The following is a 23371-nucleotide window of genomic DNA, read 5'->3' on the forward strand; positions in this document are numbered from 1 at the left end:
GTGGACTGTCCCGGGCTCTGTGGGGCCGGGAGGCGCTGCTGCACTGGGCCCTGGTCTGGATGGGCCTGGGCCCCCTTTCCCTGGCGGGTTGCGGAGTATGGGGGTGCCTACTGGGGTCAGCGGGGGAGCTGGCCCCAGGGAGGGGTCACTTGCCCCTCCCTTCCTTCCCTCCCCATCTCCAGCTGCCTCCCTCTTCCCGCTCCACCACAACCACCCACACATGCAGGGCCTTGGAGTAGGGGTATGTCACCAGGGTGCAGAGGAGGCTACCCCCCCCCTCTGTCCCCTTCTGGCTGCCTCTGCCTCAATTTTATCCCACAACTTAGACATTCACATTACTCACACTCTCATTACACATACATATAGGATCTTGGGAGTGGGCACGATACACGGAGTCCAAGTTACCATCAGGGTGTACACCTCACCCCTGGCATCGTTGCCCACCTCTCAATGTTAAATACACGTAGACATTGAGGGCTAGCAGGAGGGGCTATGCGCTTACCTGCTGCTCTCTGGCAGGTAGCTCCATGCCCTCCTGGGTTTTAAATGCACCTTAGAACACACATGCATCAACACTACAATGAGCGGGTGGAGGGGGGTTTGGAGTCTTCTCTCACCCCCGTTCTCTGCGGCCTGCTGGAGCTGGGGGGCTAGGAGGAGGAGTTGGCCGTCCGACTGCGGTCTGGAGTGTGGGGCCTCCCTGCTGCTGCGGAGTCGGGGCGGTCTGCCTCTCCCCACCGCAGGGAAAAGGGTAACACCACCTGGGTCTGGGTGCAGTTCCCCCTCCAGGGGCAAGGGTACCTAGACCCGGTTTGTAGAGTACGCTTGGGGAGTGTGATCGTGTGTACAGCGTCTCTTTATGTCTGTCTCCATGTTGGTTGAGTGTGGAGTAATTGCATATGAGAGCATGAGGGTGGGAATGGATGTTTGTGTCTGTGTGTGCCTGTATGTCTGTGTCTATATGTCAGGTTGGGTATCAGACGCCACCTCTCTGGGGACATCTCAGGCCCTCCAAGGTTTGGAGGCCTATCTCCACCCACCACCACTTCCCCTGCCAGTGGCGGACTCCCTCAGACATCGGTGCGTTGGTGTTTTTTTGTGTCCGGGGATGAGCGTCCAGGTACACACCGGCTCACTCCTTGGCGGCCGCTTATCGGGGCCTGGAGCCTGGGGCTCGCTCGGGCCACTTCGGAGGTGGGATGCCCCCGGCCTCTCGGCCTGGGGCTCGGTCACTCAGGCACGGCTGGCTGCCGGCGGAGCTCACGGGCGCGTCACTGCAACTCCCCCTGGCTTCTGCTCCGCGGCTGCTGAGTGAGCCCTCATCTGGGACTCTCCTCAGCTCTTTCTGGGACAGTGGCGCGGCTGCCCCTCTGTTGGTCTTCCTTGGTCTCTTGTGTTCTGGGGGCCTCTGGATGTCTGGAGTTTTGATCTCCTCCATACCTGCTTCATGCCCTGGAGGACGGGGCTGTGGCCCCCCCACACCCTCTAGCAGATCATTACATGAAGGAACCTTTTAAAAAAACAAAACAAGCGTGTCCATGCTCACAGGTGTACACACGGGTGATCACACTCACAAACTACACCCTTTTTGGCTCCTACCTCAAAGCACACTGTGTTATGTTGATCTTATGTGCTGCACAATAATGTTTAATATTTAGTATTTACTGTCATATTCCCATATATCATTGTGATGTTGTTTATTCTATTACTCTTGTTCTCTTCTGCTTGTTTTCTTATTTCTTTCTCAGCAGGTGATCCAGGTGATTGATATATGCTTTTTCTTTTTTTTTTCTGCCCATTCTGTTGGTTTTTGGTTTTTGCCCTTCTCCCCCGTCCCTCTTCTCAGCTGTTTCTCTTTCCCTCTTTCTTTCTCCCCTTCTTTCCCCCAGTCAAGTCTGTCCCGTATTCAGTAAGTGAAAATAAAATAAACAATAAAAGGTGAATCAAATGGACCATTACGGCAAGGCTGGGATGGTCAATTTGGTAAAGTAAATCCGTTGGGCATCTTTCTTTGCCTTTAGACAATAATTCTGATGGCAAAAGAGCCAAACGGGACAGGCAAAAATAAAATAAAATAAAATAAAATAAAATAAAATAAAATAAAATTTCGATTATTAAATTTAAGTACCTGGGACACTTTATTTATGTGACTCTTGAAGGATAATGTTGGGTCTAGAATGACCCCAAGATAATTAAATTCTGGAGCTAATTCAAGCTCTGCTCCATCCAGGAATATGTTTGACTGCTTCAAGTTTAAGGAGCGTTTTGAAAAATACATACCGACAGTTTTTGAGGTGTTCAACATTAGGCATGAGTCCTCCAGCCAGCTATGCATTAATGCTAAAGCAGCTGTAAGATCTTTTGCCACCTGCTGGACACTATTTGCTTGCGTATATATAACTGCATCATCCACATACATTTGAGTAAATATATTTGGACAGACTTCAGGTAAGTTATTGATAAAAAGAGAGAACAATAAGGGCCCAAGAACAGATCCTTGAGGAACCCCTGTATCACAGTCTAAATATGGAGATTTAACCCCATCCAACACCACACACTGTTTCCTGTGTGAGAGATATGAGGCAAACCACTGAAGAGCCTGACTGGAGATATTAAACTGAGTCAATCTGGACAACAATATCTGATGGTTTACAGAGTCGAAAGCCTTCTTCAGTTTCCAGCTAAACATGATATACCATGTTCTGACTGAAATTTCTAGAAAAATTCAAACGTACAGCTCTGCTATCACTTCCAACACAAATGAAGACAGAAAACTAAACAGCAGTGACGTTTGTAGGGTTACTGAAGTTGGGCTAGCTGGTATTTAATGATGTGCTACGTGATAGCTAGCGACACAGGCTTGGCTTCTAGAAATCGGGCAGTGATTAATACAAAAAAATTCCATCCAAATATTAAAGACAATCATTTTTGAGCCTCAGTGGATCTGTTAAACCTTAGCACATAAGTGTCAAACTCTGGCCAGCCTAATTACATTTGGCCCGCGAAGCCATACCAAATTACTAGAGCTGGCCTACTGGTATTATACAGCTAATATATATATCGTTTAGTATTGAGCTTTGCTTGTTCCATATTCAGTTTTTCAGCAAAACCTGTTTGAGTCCATAAGAAGAGATTCATTCTTATATCTGGAGGAAGATTTTTTTTTCAATAAATATTAATGTTAGGCTGCGACTTTGTTCCAGTTTTGAATTTTGGCCCACTGTGTATTTAACCTCCTTTTTCATCTTGTTGAACTTATTTAACCAAAAATAAATCAGGTCATTTGAGCTCTCTTCGAATCCTAGCTAAACATCTAAATCATAGAATCAGAGGTGATGAAAGAAGAGGTGCAAGTTAGGATCTGAGGTTATTGATCCCGTGGTTTTTAGATCCACCTATGGAGACGATATAGTTTTGCTCCAAAATCTTTCCCCTCGTCTTACTTTTTAGACAAACTTTGTTTAATCTCGCAAAAATCACAAATTTTAAATATAAACAACATTATAAGAATAATCCATAAATATTATGTGTACAGTATTCGATCACTCACATTGGGATTGTAAATGAATACATTAATTTAAAATGTTACACAACATTTTACTGTTCTCGAAGCATGCTTGCATAACAATATGGCTTTTTTACTGGCAAAAGGCTCTCGGGACTCATAAGATGAGTCCTCAGGGAAATGTCACCGCGGCATCATTTTACCTTGTCCACTGTAATTTTCTTTCAAAGGTGCTTGTGCTTTTGTAAATTGTTATTTTACTGCACGAGTCATTCAGTAACTACTTTCATTTTTACTTGCAGTCTTATTCACACATTCACAGAGCTGTAGAGTGACCCATCTTCCAGAGAAATCCACTGTGATGACAGTAGCACTGCTTCAACGGCAATAACAATAATGACCACCACACAGGTGACTGTTGATGTATGCTATACCAGTAAAGGTTATTTCAAGTCACTCCTCCACACATTACTGCCCTTCACTAGAAGACTGTCCTTGTACTTTTGAGAACAGAGAACAGCTTATAAGTCTGTGAGCAGGAAATTACCTTGTGTCAGTACCGATGAAGAGTGGAATTTGGATAAACCCTTCAGGCAGGAATACCCCTTCATTTTGATGTAGCAGGCGAATAAACATCCAAACCAAGAGAATTGTAATGTGTCATCAGCAAGGGACCGGGCTCCAGAGTTTTTATCCTGAACGCCATTTTTGTCCATTCTGCAGTTTTTGGCCCACAAATACAGCGAGTAACTTTGTTTTTACTTGTGTGATTTTTCCTCTTGTTAGACCCTGAGCCAAACATTTAAAAATGTTGTGAGCATCAGCAGCAAAATGTTCATGCTGTGGTTGTGTTTCCTGTAGAATTTGGTGCAAGTTGGACATGTGTGGTATTCGAGGTGTGTCACAGTAAGGGTTTTGTCTCTGAATCAAAAATGCTGTTTGTGCTAGTAGATAATGTGTCATAGTCTCCATTTCTGTTATTCTCTTCCAAACGGTTGAGGCAGACTGTGACCCACCCATGAAACGTCACTGAGAGGACTTATGACTTGCACCCTCGTTGGATTTTTACTCACATATACTTACATATTTGCAAAAATATCTCTACTTCTATCCCAGAGTGTGGAAACACAGGTGTCCTGTGTGAAACTTTAAATTGAACGTCTTTAATTTTAATTAAAGACTCAGACTTAATTTAATTTTTTCCATCCCAGAATTATGAGTAAAAAGTCTGAATTTTTCAGTCTCCTTTTTCAGTGGAGACAGAACAAGTCACTTGGATGAGCGATGGAAGGTTTCTCGCTCTGAAAACTTCCAGATCAACAGAACCAACTTCTTGGGGGATTTCCCCGCCTGAATGACTGAGCAGGCAGTCAGTTTATCCAATAACAAACCCAAAATCTCTGCGATAGGAGAGAATATAATACTGTATATTATAAATAACTTCTTTTAGGATCAGTATGGATGTTTTTTTTTCTGTTTTGAGAAGACCCAATGACAATGTTAATTCCTTCAACTTCTTCTTTATTCATTGACGAACTGATGAATGATGAATTTCTGAAAACTTGGGAAATAATGATTCACAATAGCAACTGGAATAAACAACAACTAAATTAAGAGCTGACAAATAAAAGTAAATAAATAACGTTGCTTGGAATGTATACCCTCAGACCAGTGCTACCAGTGTCATGACATAATTAAAGGAATGCTTATGGGTTATTTTATTGTTTTCTGTAAATGGCTGCTGTGGGGCGGGTCTTCACCCTCAGCAGCTCTGGGACTGGTCGGTTGCTACCCTGGTAAAAGTCCAGCCCTGTGAGCCACTCAACATCCCTGACTCGTGCCTGGTGGAACCACATGTGATCTTCAACCCACTGAGATTCTGCTTCTGTACTCTGTGGAAGGAAAAAGGCAAAACAATTAAAAATCATAACTTTGTATGGATGCCATTCACCATGTTTATGAACAGTGGAACTGTTTTGAATATTGTTTGCGGTAGCTGTGTACCAGCTGTCTCAACAGAGCGTTTTTGCAGCTATACAAGTTGATTAAAGCTTAGTGAGCCATGATGACGATGGACATCTTTGGCAACAATGTCTTATATCTTCATTAATTTATTATGGTAATTGATCAGCACTATTTTACTGTATTGAATTAAAAGAAAGTACTTAGTACTAAGCTATTTAGAGGGTTGAGTGTTTTGGACACTCCTGGGTTCATTCAGTCATTCTTTTTTGACAACAATCTCAGAGTAGGTTTCTGTGTTCATGGTCCATAGCTAGTGGGTTTTCAAAATAATTCAACATAAATCGAATGAATATGACTTGTCAGTAAAAAGTACATCCACACAACTTGGGAGCATTTCTGCCAATACAACAAACAAATAGTTTCTATTATCTTTGGGAGATAAAAGCTTGTAACACATTATGTTATTCCATCACAAAGTCCCTCACTCCTCCGAGGCGCAAGACCTGCTTGAACTCATGTTAGCCAGCTAACTAGCATAAAGGAATATTTAAGCCAGTTCTTGATATTTAGCTAATTTTGGACTCTGAACAGCTGGAATCAAACATCTGTCTGATGTGTGTTCTTGTTTCTTTTTTCAGTACATCTGATTAACGTGAGCTACTTCCTGCTTCTCTTTCTCATCAAGGGATCGCCTCAAAAGGTAGAGCTGCATATTTCAGTAGGCAGATTTTTAAGTCGAGGCATTTTAGATCTTTTGCCCGTCAGGCAAATATGTAAACCACTACATTACAGTATGTCTGACTTATGTAATCCAGTTTACCCTCTTATTCTTCTACCTTTCCTGCACCAGGGTACGTTATTTGAAACACTGTATATGTCTTACATTATATAACAAATCCATGTACAAAACATTAAAAATATACTTATATGTGACTATATTTTAGTTTATCACAGAAACATACATTGAGTGTTATATAAGGGTTATTTCATGGCAAACAATGTGATATTTTGTCCTGCAGCAGGAAATGTGGGAGCGGACAACAGTTTCCTGGTATCTTGGCCAAGACTGGTAAATGTTTATAAATGGAAACGATTGAAGAAGAAAAAAAACACAAGGAAGAAAAGGGAACTAAAAAACCCCAAAAAAGTCAATAAGTTTCAACCTGCTGCAACCATGCTCTCAGCCTACAAATAGACATGAATTGTATTGCCATAGCAAAGTGTTATCGCTATATGGGAACAGAAGGCAATGGAGCCTTGTGAATGGGTTGAGTGAGGAATAGTAGACTATCATTCGGAGTCAGTTTCACATTGAGCAATACAAAGTGTTTCAGTCATTTTTTAAGGTTGTGGTCACTCAAAGTGAGTACTGTTTTTTCTTTGAAAAACTATGACATCAGGACACTTACTTTGCAACTTTCCAGGTTGTTAGCTGTGTGAGGGAGGAGGAAGGACACAGTCTGCAGCTCGCTGTCACAGGAAGTCACGCTTTGAGCAGAGTCCCTGCAGCTGGTCAACACAATAAAGTAGTGTGTGGGGATGGAGATGTTTGTACCAGGAAGAAACCTAGAGTCCCACAGAAATGCACACAGTCATTAGCAAGCTGATTTTCTAACAGTCACTGTTGACCTTAGCAGTGAGACACAGAAGAGCTCTGTTGGTGCAGATGTGGTGGTCACATAGAATTACTGAATTCCATTTAAATTACAGTTGAACTCCTGGGCCCTGTTTCAGGAAGCCGGTTTAGTGCAAACTCTGAGTAAGTATACCCTGAGTTAACGAAAACTCTGGGTTTTCGGTTTCACAAAGCGAGTTTAGATTAATTCTGAGTGAGTTACTATGACGACACACTCCATGAAGCTAACCTGCCCCCTAGCAGGTTTACTTCAACTAACCCTGACTTTCTCCGCCTCTTTGTCAGAAACCTGACTGTAGGAAGTGTCAGACATGGCGTGCCCCTCCCTTGAAGAGCCAGTAGATGTTGAAGCCCAAATTCTCCGCAGAGCTCTCCGCCGGGAGAGAGTGATTAGAGCGCGTTCGGACATTTTATCATTTCCTGATGATTTCCTGTGTGAACGTTACCGTTTTTCAGCACAATCTATAATTTATTTGAATAACATCCTCAGGCCTAATATTGCTCATGTGACACATCGCGGACATCCTCTCAGTTCTGTACATATTATTTGTATTGCACTTCGGTTTTTTGCAAACGGGAGCTTTCTGTATAATATTGGTGACGCTGAGCACGTTTCCAAGGCTACCGTCTGTCGGGCAGTCAGGAATGTTACAGTTGCACTGAAACGTCTCCTGTACTCGTCTGTGGTGTTCCCCGGTCATAGACCCACAAGATTTATCAAAGAGGGATGCCACAAAATTGCAGGTATCAGGATGAACGAAACTTAATTCATGATGTGGTGATACTTGAACTACTACTTAAATTTTACATTTATTCTCACGGTTCCCAGGCGTGATTGGCTGTATAGATGGCACTCACATTCCAATCATTGCTCCTTCAGTAAATGAAGGAGACTATGTGAACAGGAAGTCTTTCCACAGCATTAATGTACAGGTACATAGTTCCCTGTAGCATTTCAAACTAACAGATTATTTCATTATAGTAATGGATGCTAATTTGTGTTCTCTGCACTGTGAAGATCATATGTGATGCTGCCAACATTATCACAAATGTGGAAGCCAACTGCTCAGCCTCTGTGAGTGGTGGTGGTGGTGGAGGACCTCCACCTGTTTTTCGGGCCTCCGCTTTTTTTCTGTTGGCTATAACGGGTCACATTTGAGCATACAGAGTAAGCAAATATGTACTTGTAATGTGCTCAGATAATTTCAATAAGTGCTTACAGAGGGGAAAGTAATGTAGCCTCTAACTGCAATTGATTTACATCGGACAAACAGACCAAGCACTATGGCTCATAATACAATTACACCTTACCTGTTTGGACTATATTTTTATATTTCATTTTTACTTGCTGCCAGGAACGTTTGGGGCCTGTTGGGTTGCACCTGCGCTCACATCACATCACAAAATCAAATGTATAAAATAAAAAATAAAATATAATATAATAAAATAACGTGTTGGAAATCCCTAGATCAATGTTTAAATTAACACTCACGCATTGACTCTGTCGGCTATGTTTTGCCATGCATGCTCCCTTTCTTTTGCAGCTGTGGCTGTGTTACTTTTTTTCCGCGGAATTTGCATGTTATCGGCATATGCTGCCATCAGAATTTCAGCCTCAAGCGCTGTAAAATACACTGACCGCGCCTTCTTTCCCTCCGTCTCCATGGTGACTCGCTTAATCTGTGCTCCACTAATCAGGGCTTTATGTATCCTCGTGCGCGCGCTTAACTTGGGGTTAAAGCAACTCCGCGTTGACTGAACTACTTGTTATCAGCCTTTCTGAAACCGAATATTCCGAGTTGGACAGTTCGGGGTTACTCAACCCTGAGTATCGTTTTTCACTCTGAGTTTTCTAAACCGGCTTCCTGAAACAGGGCCCTGGTCTCAGATACAAGCCTGATCTATGAACAACAAACACAAAATCCTACTGCAGAACGAGTAGATGGTGTCACTTTAAGAAAACCTATTAGGCCGTCAGGCGCTTACTGTATGTAGTCCACTGCAACATACGCTATGTTTGCAGTTTTATCCCAAGTTACATATAATGTAACTTAAAGTTACATTATATGTAACTCATGGTTATGCTATTTATAAGTTACTGATGCTGTTGGAAATTAATATCCGAGTCAATGAAAATATTGACATGTATATTATAGATCAAAAGATGAAGAATGATAAGTCATAAGGAAAAAATAAAACAGATCAAACAAGAAGCTGTGTTACTTTTACTGTCATTTTCATTTGTTGTGACTGTTTAATTAAGTCTATTATTTTTCTATGGCCCCGCCCCTCCCTGAGCCTGGTTCTGCCGGAGGTTTCTTCCTGTTAAAATGGAGTTTTTCCTTCCCACTGTCACCAAAGTGCTGCTCATAGGGGGTCATATGATTGTTGGGTTTTTCTCTGCATGTATTATTGTAGCGTCTACCTTACAATATAAAGCACCTTGAGGCGACTGTTGTTGTGATTTAGCGCTTGCTGTATAAATAAAATTGAATTGATTTATTTATTTACACCTAAACTATAACTAAACGTGGTTGTAGCTTTAGTTGCCATGACAACACCCATTAGTTTGTGAAGTCATTTTGAAGCCTCGTTAGCATTTAGGGTGCTGTCATGTCAGTTTGGAATGCTAAGCTATCTACTTATCACCATTTCTTAGATAACTGCCTGAAAATGCTCTGAAAGCCAGCTACACCAAAAGCACGTCTTTAATAAACTCCAGTAGGCACAGCCATACACATATGGGGGGCAGGTGCTCAAGCTTAAAAAATGCACAAATTAAAATAAATAAATACATAAGTTGAACATAGCAGCACTTGCATATACTCACTGATCTTCCTCATCCTCTTTACTGATAGATGGCCCGATGAACTAATAATCCATAATCTATTCTTTTTTAGCACCATGCTGCAGTTGGCAAAGGCAAAAATCAGTATTATAAAAAATGATAAGGGCAACTATATGACAGTCACTTTCAGATGACTTTATGAGCATTCCTAGGTTTTAGACTTGGATTTGTGCAGTTATACTCTCTCTATGAATGTGTAATATGGTGTACAATTATCCAAACTAGTCTGATCCTCGTGGACAAACTGACTCCATCACCTCCGGCTGTCTCAGTTGTTTTTTTTTTCCTTTGCAGCAAGTCAGTGTAGAGTATCCACAGTGCCGGAACACCAGAACGATGGACGGATGATGGATGGAAAAACAAATACTTTACTGTTATGATCTATCAGGGTGGGTCTTATCTCATTTAACCTATGACCCATAAGCAAGGAAAGAAACATTGTTTGAAGAAACATTTTCCCAGCTTCTGAATTACCACCAGCACGTGATCAATGCCAAGGATCAGTTAACCGACAGAGCAGAGGCTCTGCTCCGTGGTTTCCTTATCAAGCCGTCTTTGTTATATCCATCCCATATGGTGTTTGAGTCAATTCTGTATTTTGTGGTGTCACACTCTCCTACAAGATCACATCACCACATGGTGATTGTCAGACCTCCTTTGTTACATGCTTGTATTAGTGTTCTTCAGTCTTTAACTGATATTGTCTCTGATCTCTCCAGGTATGAGTGTGGATTTCATCTTGGAACCCTGCTTGTGTGGAACTCATCTAACCTGAGGACCGTGGGATCATCTGGCTGCTCTTACCAGCTCTGGTGTGTCTTCCTTGAAAGGAAAGGACTTATTTGTTCTATTCTTATTTGCAGATTCTCCGTCTGGATTCCCATTTGGAAATTCACATTCCACCAAAGTTTTTCTGTGTGCCTCCAACAAATGAGACTGTTGCAGTCAAGAACAACAATCACGGATTCTTCTCACCTGGACCTCAGTTAACAGTATCGATCTTCACAGGCAGAGCTGATGTGTCTCCCTCTACTGAAACCACTCATCCCTTTCAGTTACTATTTGCTTTTGCCTGCCTTTCAATGAACCAAGGTTTATCAGGTAAGACCCACACCGAGAGCATTTCAGGAACATTTAAAATATTTTATTCAAGTATCTTTGATTCCAGCTGTTCAGCTATTTGGCCACAAAGAAGAAAAGCGAACATGGCAGCAGCCAAACTGCTAACATTGAGCCTTGATTTCATCGTTATGTGACTTTAGTTTTACTGCATTTGAAACATTTTGATAATTTTTTAGATGCTCATTTTTTTTGTTCTTGTTTTTTTGTTTAAGTCCTATGTTTCATCCCCTATTGATATAACTGTATATTTGCCTTAACCCTTCTGTTATGCTGCGGGTTCAATTGACCCATTTTAAATGTGAAAAATCTAAAAAAAAAAAAAAAAAAAAGTGGCAAAACTTTCTGCAGAAAACATAATAAGAACAGTGCCAGGGCCGACCAGGGTGGCAGTGACCCGCGTGACAGACATCAACTCAGACATCATTTGGGGGAGAAGTGGAAAGAGTTAGATAAAATGCATTTACATGCATATTTGGGAGTCCTCGTCCTGGCTTGGGACTATAAATCAAAGGATGAATCAACAGCCAGTCTGTGGGATGCAGAGACAGGCAGGGCTATATTTTGAGCCACAATGTCTCTGGAGACTTTTCACATTCTCTCCAGAGTAATCCGATTTGATAATCGAGAGACGAGGGCTGTCAGACGGGAGCGAGACAAGCTGGCGGCTGTTAGGACAGTGTGGGACCAGTGGGTAGAGCAACTTCCCCTACTCTATAACCCAGGCCCCAATGTCACAGTGGATGAAAGGCTAGTGGGATTCAGAGGTCGGTGCCCATTTAGGCAATATGGCTTCCAAACCAGCCAAATATGGCATAAAAATCTGGGCAGCATGTGATGCAGACACCAGCTATGCACTGGAAATGCAAGTTTACACTGGAAAGCTGGTTGGAGGAGCCCCAGGGAAGAATCAGGGCTCAAGGGTTGTGCTTGATATGGTACAAGGTCTCACAAAATAACCTGTGTTTTTTCACAAGCTACAGCTTAGGTCAGGAGCTTCCAAAGAGAAAACTCACGATGGTTGGAACAGTCTGAAAGAACAGGCTGAACTCCCTGCTGAGCTGCTGGTAACCAGGAACAGGGTCCCTCAGTCTTCCATATTTGCCTTCACAGACACTACAGCGCTGGTGTCCTATTGCCCCAGAAAGGGGAAAAATGTTGTGCTCATGAGCACTTTGCACAAAAAAGCTGAAATCAGCACACGAGAGGACCAAACGCCAACTATGATCCTGGACTACAATGCCACCAAAGGGGGGATGGACAACTTGGACAAAGTCACAGGGTCCTACAGCACCAAGCGAATGACTGCACGCTGGCCACTGGTGGTCTTTTACAACATGATCGATGTATCTGCCTACAACGCATTTGTCATTTGGACGGAGAGCTTTCCTGAGTGGGTGTCAAAGCTGTACAAGAGGCGCATCTTCCTTGAGGAGCTGGGGAAGGCGCTTGTGGTACCGCATATACAACGGAGGCAGCACATGCTGCAGTGAGGGAGATCCAGGAGAGGACTTGATCTAGTACACCAGTGTGTGTGTGTGTGTGTGTGTGTGTGTGTGTGTGTGTGTGTGTGTGTGTGTGTGTGTGTGTTGCGTATGTCTTGGGATCAGAAAAAACATAGTAATCACCGTCCTCTTCTTTCTAAGTTGCTGCTGGGGAGGAGAGGAAGAGGAGCCAGGTCTGCAAGCCATCTGATGTCAAGTCAAGCATGACCTGCGTAAAATGTGCAAAATTCATTTGCACAAAACATTCTGTGACGACATGTCCCTCATTTGTGTAGACATACACAAAAATGAATAGGTGGAAATGAACCAGGGGCATTTCTGGTTCTAAACATTGCATAGTGTTTACTATCACAACATGTGACGACAAGTCACTTGTGTGCTGTGGAGACACACAGACACACACACACACTGTGATCATATTGCTAATCTCTTATTTTGTTCATTTCTAGATCAAAAACAGCGCTTCAGTAAAGTTTCGTTTCAATACAAACTGTCATGTTTGTGCTGTGGCAGGCAGAATGTAGGACGCAAACACACGACTTGGAACGCAGAGGGATGAACTAAAAGAGGCAGCTTTTATTGAGCTGTGAAAACTCGGGTGCCAAAATACAGGAAACAGAGCGTAACAACTGGAAACTAAACTTGGAAACAGAACTAGTAACAAAGAAGCCAGAGCACAAGACTTTAACAAGTTCCAATATAATCCTGAGTGGGTACAACACAGGACCTACATACACAAGCAGGACAACGAGAGGATGGGGAACAGGTGGTAACACAGCTGGGCCAAATCAGACCTAACGAGACACGGGGAAGCAAAACCAGATACACTGCGCACAGAACATGGACTATCAAAATAAAACAGGAAAAACACAGACCGAAACTCAGACTCAGGACACACAAGCTAAACACAGTAACTGGGGAGACATAGGGAACATAGCGACATGGGTGACTAGACATGAAAGGTGGGATACAGGGAACAGAGACTAAACACAGGCTAAGATAACTACTAAGTGTCACGGCGAGTGAGATGAGCCGTGTGGAAAATAAAGGAGGATCCAAACGCAGGCACTTGTAAAGGTGTGATGGTGGTTTATTAAACACAAAATAAAAATGGACAAAAGGCGACCGAACAAGGACTAAACTAGACTGGGAACAAACTGACTACAGAACATGAATGAAAGCGAGCAGAAACACTTGGCGGTTGACAGCAGGGAAACACACAGATGAAGCAGGGTGGAATACACAGACGGACCAGCAACTACAATGACAGAGGACACGACTTAAATACACACAGAGAAACACAGGGGAATTACACACAGGTGGGAATAATCAACAAGACGAGACAGAGGTAAAACTGAACACACTCACATGAGACGCAGACCTTCACAATAAAACAGGAACAAGAAACCATCACACTAAGACGCAGACTCGACATAGAGAGACAGACAGAAAATGACACATGGAACTAAACTAAACCTGCAAAAACATGAAGTGAATCAGGAAGAACTAAAGAAAACCAAAACTACCAAAAACAATAACCTAATAATATAATTACAACGTACATCAAAAAGTTTTAAAATGCATTTTTTATGAAAAATAAGGGAATTATCCTGATTGAACCATGATCTGTGTGAAGTAAAGAACACCATTACACCAGATGTTGATTGGAATGGTGAGTAATGGAGTTAATGACGAGATAAACCGTGTTTAATGGGATTCTTTTGGTTTCTGACACTTTTAGATAAGTAAACATGCCCCGGGTCAAATTGGTGTTCCTGAGAAGCGAACACAACACGAGGGTTAAAACCTTTCAGCATCTTTGTTCAGAAACACACCGTTTTTACTGTCCTCCCTCAGATTCGCTCTCATTTCTAATTTTGTGGAAAAGGGTAAAAAAGACAGAGTTCCCATTTAACTTCTTTACTTATTTGGGATGGATGGTGTGGGTTAGCACCAGGCCAGTTGGTTTTGGTCTTTTTGTTAAAAAGCATTAAGATATTTGCACAGTATCACAACTCAGTCTATATTGATGGAATTTTCAAAAGAAAATATTATCATTGGACTAGAATGAAAACTTACTGCTGGATCTGCTCTGGAGTGTCAAATCGTCCGTCATAGTTGCAATCAAACACTGGACCCAATACCACATTCATGCCATTGTAAATGGAGGCATATTTCTTAAGCAGTGTGTTGTGGAAATAGTCCCAGATCCCTGAAAAAGAAGAGAAGATAGAGAAGTGAAGGCACAAAAGAAGTGAAATGTCGTTTTTTCTTAGTCGTGGTCATTGTGAGATTCTTTTGTTTTTGTTTCTTTGTTTATTGATTTGTTTTTGAATGACTTATGTCTTTGTTTGGGGGGTTTTTTTGGAAATATTTTAAGATTGCTATTTTCCTTTTGTCATGGCTGGGGCAGCAGTCGTGTGGCGTGGTGAGAAAAGGATCCAAAATGCAGGTACTGGCTGGGTGCGAGCGAGCGTTTATTTGTAGTGAAAGCAGAGTACAAAAGCAGAAAGGGCAGAACAAAACCTAAACTGGGGAAAACTAAAGAACTTGAAACCACACACACGGCATGAGGAGCGAATATGGCAGAGAGACGCAGAAATTACACCAGGTTACACAGACGACGCGACAAGGAACACAGGCAGGCACACACTACGGCTGTATCCCAATTCAGGGTCTGCAGCCTTAAAGGCCGCATTTCAAGGCCGATTACGTCACAGCGGCGCGCCGAAGGCTGTCCCAATTCAAAGGCTGCTCGAAATGCGGCCCTGAAATGCGTCCTTCATTTCCCTGAATTTTAAGGCTGTGGCGGTGTAGACTTCGTGGCCCAACACATCCCAGAATGCATAGCGCGGCGGTGGGTGTGGATAATTTTGCCGGAAAAAAAACGGCGGATGAGGGGCGGCCGAAGAGTAAACTTTAAGTACTGAATATGATGTCACTTATTTATGTGCAAATGTTTAACCTGGGCAGCGCAACGGAGGCTAGACCGTCCCATTTCACAAGCCTCACACTTCCAGCCTTAGCGGTCTTTGAGTACGCGGCCCTTGAGGATCGTTGAGGCTGCGTACTTTAAGGCTGCAGACCCTGAATTAGGATACAGCCTATAAATACACAGAAGGTAAGGAGGGAACGACACACCAGAGGGGAACACAGCTGAATCTAATTAAACACGACGGGACACAGACCTTCAAAGTAAAACAGGAAACTCAAACGGTTTTACAAACACAAACTCAGGGACGCAAAGTCCACGAGGGGGAAGAACACAGGTGGGATAATTAAAACACTGAACACCAGAACCAAACCCAACAACAAATACAAAAGCAGAAGAAACTAGAAAATAACAACGATAAAGTCAAAACGCTTGGTCACCGACCCTGGACCATGACACCTTTGTCATTATCACTTCCTCCAGCAGTCGGCTCGTATTCTAAGTTAATTTACTCTGTTTATATTCTAGATGCATCCAAGCGTCTTGGTTTTATGTAATGTGTATTTGTTACCTCAGCCGCATGTCCGTGTCTGCAGTGTTGGGAAGGTTACTTTAAAATGTATTCCACTACAGATTACAGAATATATGCCCAAAATGTATTTTGTAACGTATTACTTAACATATTATCATGCTTTTTACGAGCACATGAATGTACTATTGCTGTGCGATTTATTACTATTACCAATACCAACTAGATTTTTCGTGTTTTGTTTGGGTTTCCACCAGCGTGGAATTACCAAAAATAGAGAGGGCATAGCCGAACATATGAATATTACCATGGTAACTGCAACGGTTTCAGTTACTCATATTTTGTATTTTAATTATGTAACACCGGTACATGTATTCTGTCTGTTGTCGCTGCGTGCTATCTTCATGTCTTTGTGTCATGTTTGTGTTTTGTTCTCGTTCTTCCTTGTAACTTGTGCGTAGTTCTGTTCCTTTGTCTTATCATCTGTAATGATCCCCAGCTGTGAACCCATGCAGTCTACACTCTGTTTGTCTGTCCTCTTAGAAGATTTTTATTGATTTCCAGGACTTCATGTGCAGCTACACAAGATCTCGTTAAAGGCTGAATGAAAATAATTGTTTCTCTGGTGCTCTCTACGAGGCAGAAGAGATTAAAGCAGAGACTTTGGTTTCCAACTCCAAAGACTTTAAAGACTGTGTTTTTGTTCCTGAGACAACAGAGTTTTTGGAGAGTGAGCTGAACAATAATAAAAGTAACAGAGTGCTTTGTCTCGCAGACCACAAATCAAACATTGTCCGGTGTTTTAGAGATGGCCCGTGATAAAGTGGTTTCTGACTGCAGCTGTGGCCCCCTGGGGAGTCCTGAGTCAGAACAGCTGCACTCTGCCTTCCACGCTGGACCTTAACGAAATGTTCTTAGGACCCTCTGACTCAGGTGAACTTTCCCTTCCATGTCTTTTTGATCTGTATTATTTTGCAATAATTTTATGTTCAGCAATAAAGTTGTTTTGTTGGTGTTTTTTCACAGCCACATGTTTTCTTTACAACCTCCAATAATATTGTGCATTACAGCTTTTTCAGTAAAATTTAATGTTGCACTTACTCTTAAACTCGGGGTACATTGGTACCACATTACTCATCAGTAAAGCATCATACTGCTGGTCCGTCGTTGTATTAAGATCTGCAAAAAAACAAAAGGAAATAAGGACTTTTAGAGGGTAACAGAAGGTGAGAGGCAGTACCACATCAGACATAATTCGGACAGTCTTCAATAGGAATCCCTGGAGAAATTCTGTCACAGTAATGATGATGGTTGTCCTACTCCTGCATGTAAAACAACGTGAGGTTCACTAGTTTCACACAACTACCAAATTTCAGAAGATGTAGCTAAGTGTTCTTAATATTTAATTGCCTTTCTGTAATAACATGAATTATCATGTTTACCAAACAGTGAAATCGTGATCATCTTAAGCTTTCCTGTGTACAGTAGAAGTAGAATATGACATTTTGGGGAGAAAACAATATTTTTAAAGTGATTTTAACAGATTTGAGTGGCAAGCCTACACATGCAGCCGCTACCCACCCTCACTCACAGCTCAGTAGAATAAAGGATGCTTACAGCTGGAACCAGGCTGCAACAGGGATCAGGGATCACTGACTGTTTTAAGTACTTGTTCAGATTAAATAGAGCAAGATACAAAGCATTAAAACATGTTAAAAAGACAACAGCCTCAATAAATGCAGAGTAGTTTGGACCCAGAAGCAGGGTTCATCAGGTCATCACTTAAAGACCGGATATCCCACCTGCTGTGAATGTTTTAATGCAGTACAGGTGTTATTATCATCACATGTCGCAACCTGTTTATGACAGTTAAAATAAATAACATTTATATAAGAAAATTGTCTTGTGTAAACTGTATATGGTGTTAAATAGGCCTATACTACTGTACTTTAATGTCCGTCATAGGGGTGGTACTTCGAGAGCCATATATTTTATGAGGTGGTATTTATTGTGAAAAGTTTGAGAACCACTGTTTTACAGAAGTCAATGCATCTGGCTCAGGAAATGGATGACTCATGTAGTTTCCACTGAAGCCAGTGCCTGGTTGTTGTTCTGTCTATTTGTGAAGGCCACATAATGACCTAACTAATGTTTGTGGACTGTGTTCTTGGGCCAATTAGAGCAAAACAAGAAAGCTAAAGCACTTCAATAGTTCCATTTCATTGTTTCAGCTCTTTTTGTTATCATTTCTAATAAAGTTTGTTGGCATTTGGAGTTTTTGCTGTACTGTAAATAGTTCAGTCTCCTGACAGCTCTGCATTCACTTTGACTGCTTACCTGCATGCAACCAAACTCTGGGCAAAGGAGAGGAAAATGAGTCTAAACATATTGGAAACTCTAAATGTAAAGTTTCACATTTCACTAAATATATTGGTGAATATGTTTCTGATGCCAGTGATGCAGATCTTTTGTGCAAACATTAAGAACAAAACACCTGATTCAGATCTGCATCTTTCATCACTCGACTAAAACACTTTGAGCTATTCCCCCGGCCTGCAGAGAATGATGATAAGGATGGCCGAGTGACAGTCTTTGCCATTGTCGGAGCAGTTAAGCAATTATTAATTCACTGCAGCTGTACCAAGTTCTCACACATTGTATCAGATACTGTTTGCCTGAAATCCATGAGATAAACAATGACCTCTTCCTGCTGCACTCAGCTGGACAGAGAAGTACATCTGGTTGGTATGTGGAAGTAAGACCAGACAAAAAATGATTTCTCTAAATGTCTCCCTCTTGCTTCATCAGCCTGTTTTCCTCCAGTTCGTGCTGGGTTTGCATGCTTTACTGGCTTCCTGTTTTGGAGCCTATCCTAGCTGTCATATCCTCCTGAGAAGCAGCCTATTTATTTATGTCCTGTGTAATGGACATTTGTTTTTGATCTACGTCTTTGGACTTATTTGGGCCACCCTACCAAGTCCCGATGTACTAAATAGAGGATATCCTGGGCTCTCCATTGATATCTCATGTGTTTGGGTGGCCTCTTTAATCTCCAAAGAGGAAGGAAATCACAAAAAAGTTCAATGGAAAGATTATTTTTTTCCTTGATTCTCAGGAGGATCTGGTGAGAGGCAGCAGACAAGTGACCCTGAGTCTGTTGCAGGGCCAACAGAGAGAATCAAACAACCATTCAGTTTAACTGTTACCCTACATTACACTTCAACCTTCTTTGAACAGACTCTCACAGGATGTTAGAATGTAATCAGACTGTTTATCAGAGCGATCGTGTGGGTTTTAGAACATAGCATTAGCTGGCATAATGTTGGCTTTTAACCAGCTGTTGTTGTCAAACCAGCTTATTTCAACCGTCTGGAAATGGGAGGGTCACATGTCTAACCTCGTGACAATAAGTAATTCTGACAATATTGTGAATAAACAAGCATGTTTATACACGTTTTCATGTGTTAGCAGGTGAGTGCTGTCTCTATCCTCTGGGTTTTCCTTCCCCGATGATAAAACAGGTCTGATGCCTCCTCCTTGAGAATGAAGGTGCATCAAGTTGTTGGAAGATGTGACTACAATATTCAGTCTACATTTATGAGTACAGTGTCCTTTTTTTCTATTAAATAACCTCAAAAAATTACTTGATATGGACACTGGAACCACCAACCATCTCATTCGTATTTAGCTTGGTAGGGCTCTGCCTCCTGAGCCATGGCTACATTGTATCGAGAACTATTATAAAGTATACGTCGGTTACTTTGGTAAGAGAGTCTGTTAAACAGGTTTTCTTAATATATGTTGAGTTCCTCTCTGTCCACCCACAAACTGATTCCATCTTTCTTTCATTTCCTCATTCGTATGATCTTTGCAGCATGATAGCACATGTGCGATCACACTAATTTGCAGAATTTTGTGTCTTTCTCTTAATTTTTTACATTTAAATTGACCACTTGTATGATCAATGTTACTGATGTAGCAGCAGAGTAAACTATCATTGGACACTGCACTTCCACTGCACTTGGAAAATTGTGTTTTTCACTCCCATCTACTCCCATACTTGTGGTCATTACATCAAAACTGTGGTAAGTTGATGAAACCCTGAATTATATTCAATTCAATATTGTTTATACAGCACCGAATCACAACAACAGTCGCCTCAAGGTGCTTTATATTGTAAGGTAGAACCTACAATAACACATACAGAGAAAACCCAACAATCATATGACCCCCTATGAGCAGCACTTTGGAGACGGTGGGGAGGAAAAACTCCTTTTTAACACCTACAGCATGTTCTAATCGCTCTAATAGGATATTATGGTCGACAGTATCGAACGCTGCACTGAGGTCTAGCAGGACAAGCACAGAGATGAGTCCACTGTCAGAGGCCATAAGAAGATCATTTGTAACCTTCACTAAAGCTGTTTCTGTGCTGTGATGAGCTCTGAAACCTGACTGAAACTCTTCAAATAAACCATTCCTCTGCAGATGATCTGTTAGCTGTTTGACAACTACTCTTTCAAGGATGTTTGATATAAAGGAAGGTTGGAGATTGGCCTATAATTAGCTAAGACTGCTGGGTCTAGAGATGCTTTTTGAGTAAAGGTTTAACTACAGCCAGCTTGAAGGCCTGTGGTACATAGCTGGTTATTAGAGATAGGTTGATCATATTTAAGATCGAAGCATTAATTAATGGCAGGACTTCTTTGAGCAGTTTTGTGGGAATGGGGTCTAAAAGACACGTTGATGGTTTGTGTAGTTCAGCATTTGTTCTAAATGCTGAGATGAATATTGTTTTTGTTGGGTTTCTGGAAATGAGTGAAATTTGTTGTATAAAAATGGTGACATATACCCAGTTCACCTAAAAACTATAGAGGAACTAAAAGTAAGTAAATTTTTAGACAGCAAATGCATCTAGTGAGATCTACTCGTGTTATTTCTTAAAAAATATACATCATCATAAATGTAGCACAAACATAGCAACAGTATATTGGATATTGCCACAGTTTTCTATATCACTTTATAGTAATTCAGTTTAAAGCATTTTTAGACATTTTCAGACTAGAAATTGTAAAATATGTAGATTTGTTTGTTTTATGACCATAAAGCAGTTTTACTATTGTAAATCTCTAAGCCTCAGAAAGCCTCTGTCTCATTCTTGCTCTCTAAAGCCTAAAGAGGAATTATGGATTTGATCAACTGGTCCCTTAATGCAATTGACACTCTTTTCAAGGAGGAGCCTGGGACACTGGGGCTCTGCGCACAGCGTCTGCAGGTCGGGGCTGTACGAAGTCACTTTCATCTTTACGCAGGACTGTAAGCTGTCGTCTGTGAGGCGTGAGCGCTGTTTGTTTTAACATAGTTAACGCTGGAGAACAGCTGCTGACATAATGTGGATCCGAAGATCCATAACTGGCCTACCTGGGGTTGAAAGTCTCGATAAATGCACGGCGTTTCGGCTTCTGCGAGTGTGACGCTTATTTTGAGCGATGAAAAATAATAAAATATAATTTTATTTTTATATTTCAAAATCACAGTAATCTTCCAATTTAGAACTACAAGTTAAAAAGAACTAACATAAATAAAATACACTTCAGCTAAATACTTCTAATTTATTCTCCCAAACCACGCAGAGCTGCACTATAAGGACTAAAGAGCCGCAGGTTGCCGACCCCTGGAACAGGCATATGTTCAGTTTTTGCTTCCTGTAGTCTTGTTTGTCAGATTCAGCTGTGCTCCCTGGCGTTTCCTGTCTCTGCAATCGCCTGGTGTGTACATATTGTCCGAGTCTCTGTGTTCTTTGTCGTGTTGGCTGTGTCTTTCCTTGTGAGTTGTAGTTTTGGATTATTTGTTTGTGAGTTCAAGCGAAGTCGTTTTTGAGTTTTACTCCTCGTCTCGAGATTTCTGCAGTTTTGGTCTTATTGGACATCATCACAATGTCACACACAATGTATTCTATTTGTGCCAGTGTCAGAAATGTAACAGTGTCAGTAACAATTCATAAATGTTTTTTTTAAGTTTGTGTTTTTCCTATTTTTTTAAATATACTTCTAATATGTACGCACTTATAAAAACATAAACCCTAAATGGGCGAAGAACCAAATATGGTGCCTAAATAAAATGAAACATTTAGAAAAAGTCACACGGGTAAAGTGCTGCTCCCATAATAATTTAGAATTTGCATGTATTTTAATGAGTGTCCTATAAATGCGTAACTTGTATATTCCACAGTCGCAGCACGGTGACACATTTCTCAGTCCAGAGTGATAATAGCGCTAAAATGGTTTGTAGACCTCATTGTTGTTGGTTTCAGTCATCACTCATGGTGAGCACTGTGTCAGCCTTTCCAGTAACCCCCCCCCCCTGAATTCTTAAACCTTGAGTTGAGTTAATCAAGATTTATGGTTAGACTCAGACTTTGTTGAACCTGGTTTGTAGAACAGGATCCAGCACACAACGATCAAGCACACACTGACATCAAGACTGAGTCAGTGTGTGCTTGATCGTTGTGAAAAATGGTTTATAGACACATTTGTGGGGAATGATGTGTGGGGGAGTCTGGAAAGAGTGTAACTGCGTTGGAAATGCCCATCTTATTATAATCTATAAGAAAATGTTTAGACAGAACATTACTGTGGTAGTGACTCTGTGAGTACTCATGTGGTCCCTCAACTCTGACTCCAGGTTGACTGGAGGTCAGTTAGCGTGCTTGTTGTGTCAGTTAGGATTTATGTGAGGATGGATACGTACTGGGTGGGTACAAAAAGGCTGAATGCAGGTTTCCAGCATCAGTATACTGATCACATCTGGGACTCTGAGATGCTGAAATTCTCACATCAGCCCGCAAACAATCTGGTGTGACTGAAGGCAACGGGTCCAGGTTATTCTACAAGAATATGAAACATGCTTTAGTCATTTCAATTACAATTTCATTTCATTAACAGTTATTTTCAAATATTTCTGCCAAAGGAAAAATAGAAATCATGTCTAAAAACTGGTTATCACAAACACTTTGCTGCTTCAGTCTTTTATAGCAAACCAAGCACAGGGAGTACAACCACAAAGTGACCCACAGTTCTATTTGAGGAACATGTATTTTAAATTTATGTAAATTGTGAGGGTTTTACTTTGCCAGTTTTTCAACTTGTGCATGCTAGGGTTCACACAGAAGGAGCAGCGCCTCTTCAAGACATGTTGAGGAGCTAATTTAGCCATTAAACTCAGCTGTGTTGGCTCAAGGACACATCTAAAACCTGCAGGACACCGGCTCTCGAGGCCTGGAGTTCCCCACCCCTGAACTAGGGAAAGCATTGTGTCAATTAGATGTCTCCA

The 23371-nt window shown here is 41.6% G+C and overlaps 1 protein-coding gene and 1 long non-coding RNA gene across 2 annotated transcripts in view; one reads left to right on the top strand and one right to left on the bottom strand.

Annotated features, from left to right (window-relative positions):
- Positions 1-5195: 5195 nt before the first annotated feature.
- LOC120746558 (venom phosphodiesterase 1) overlaps positions 5196-23371 on the bottom strand; it is a 45337-nt gene continuing 27161 nt past the window's right edge. The window contains exons 22-26 of the mRNA XM_040051979.1: positions 22790-22925; positions 17141-17218; positions 14658-14790; positions 6880-7036; positions 5196-5397 (exon numbers count right to left, since the gene is read on the bottom strand). Of these exons, the coding sequence (XP_039907913.1) occupies positions 5224-5397; positions 6880-7036; positions 14658-14790; positions 17141-17218; positions 22790-22925 (678 nt within the window). The 3' untranslated portion in view covers positions 5196-5223. The remainder of the gene's footprint in view (positions 5398-6879; positions 7037-14657; positions 14791-17140; positions 17219-22789; positions 22926-23371) is intronic.
- On the top strand, positions 5391-11405 carry LOC120746559. The gene is made up of 2 exons (XR_005698881.1): positions 5391-6170; positions 10818-11405. It is a non-coding gene; the product is annotated as an uncharacterized LOC120746559 (long non-coding RNA).

This window comes from Simochromis diagramma, unplaced genomic scaffold, assembly GCF_900408965.1.
Source record: "Simochromis diagramma unplaced genomic scaffold, fSimDia1.1 OVJJ01000171.1, whole genome shotgun sequence".
NCBI classification, from domain to species: domain Eukaryota; kingdom Metazoa; phylum Chordata; class Actinopteri; order Cichliformes; family Cichlidae; genus Simochromis; species Simochromis diagramma.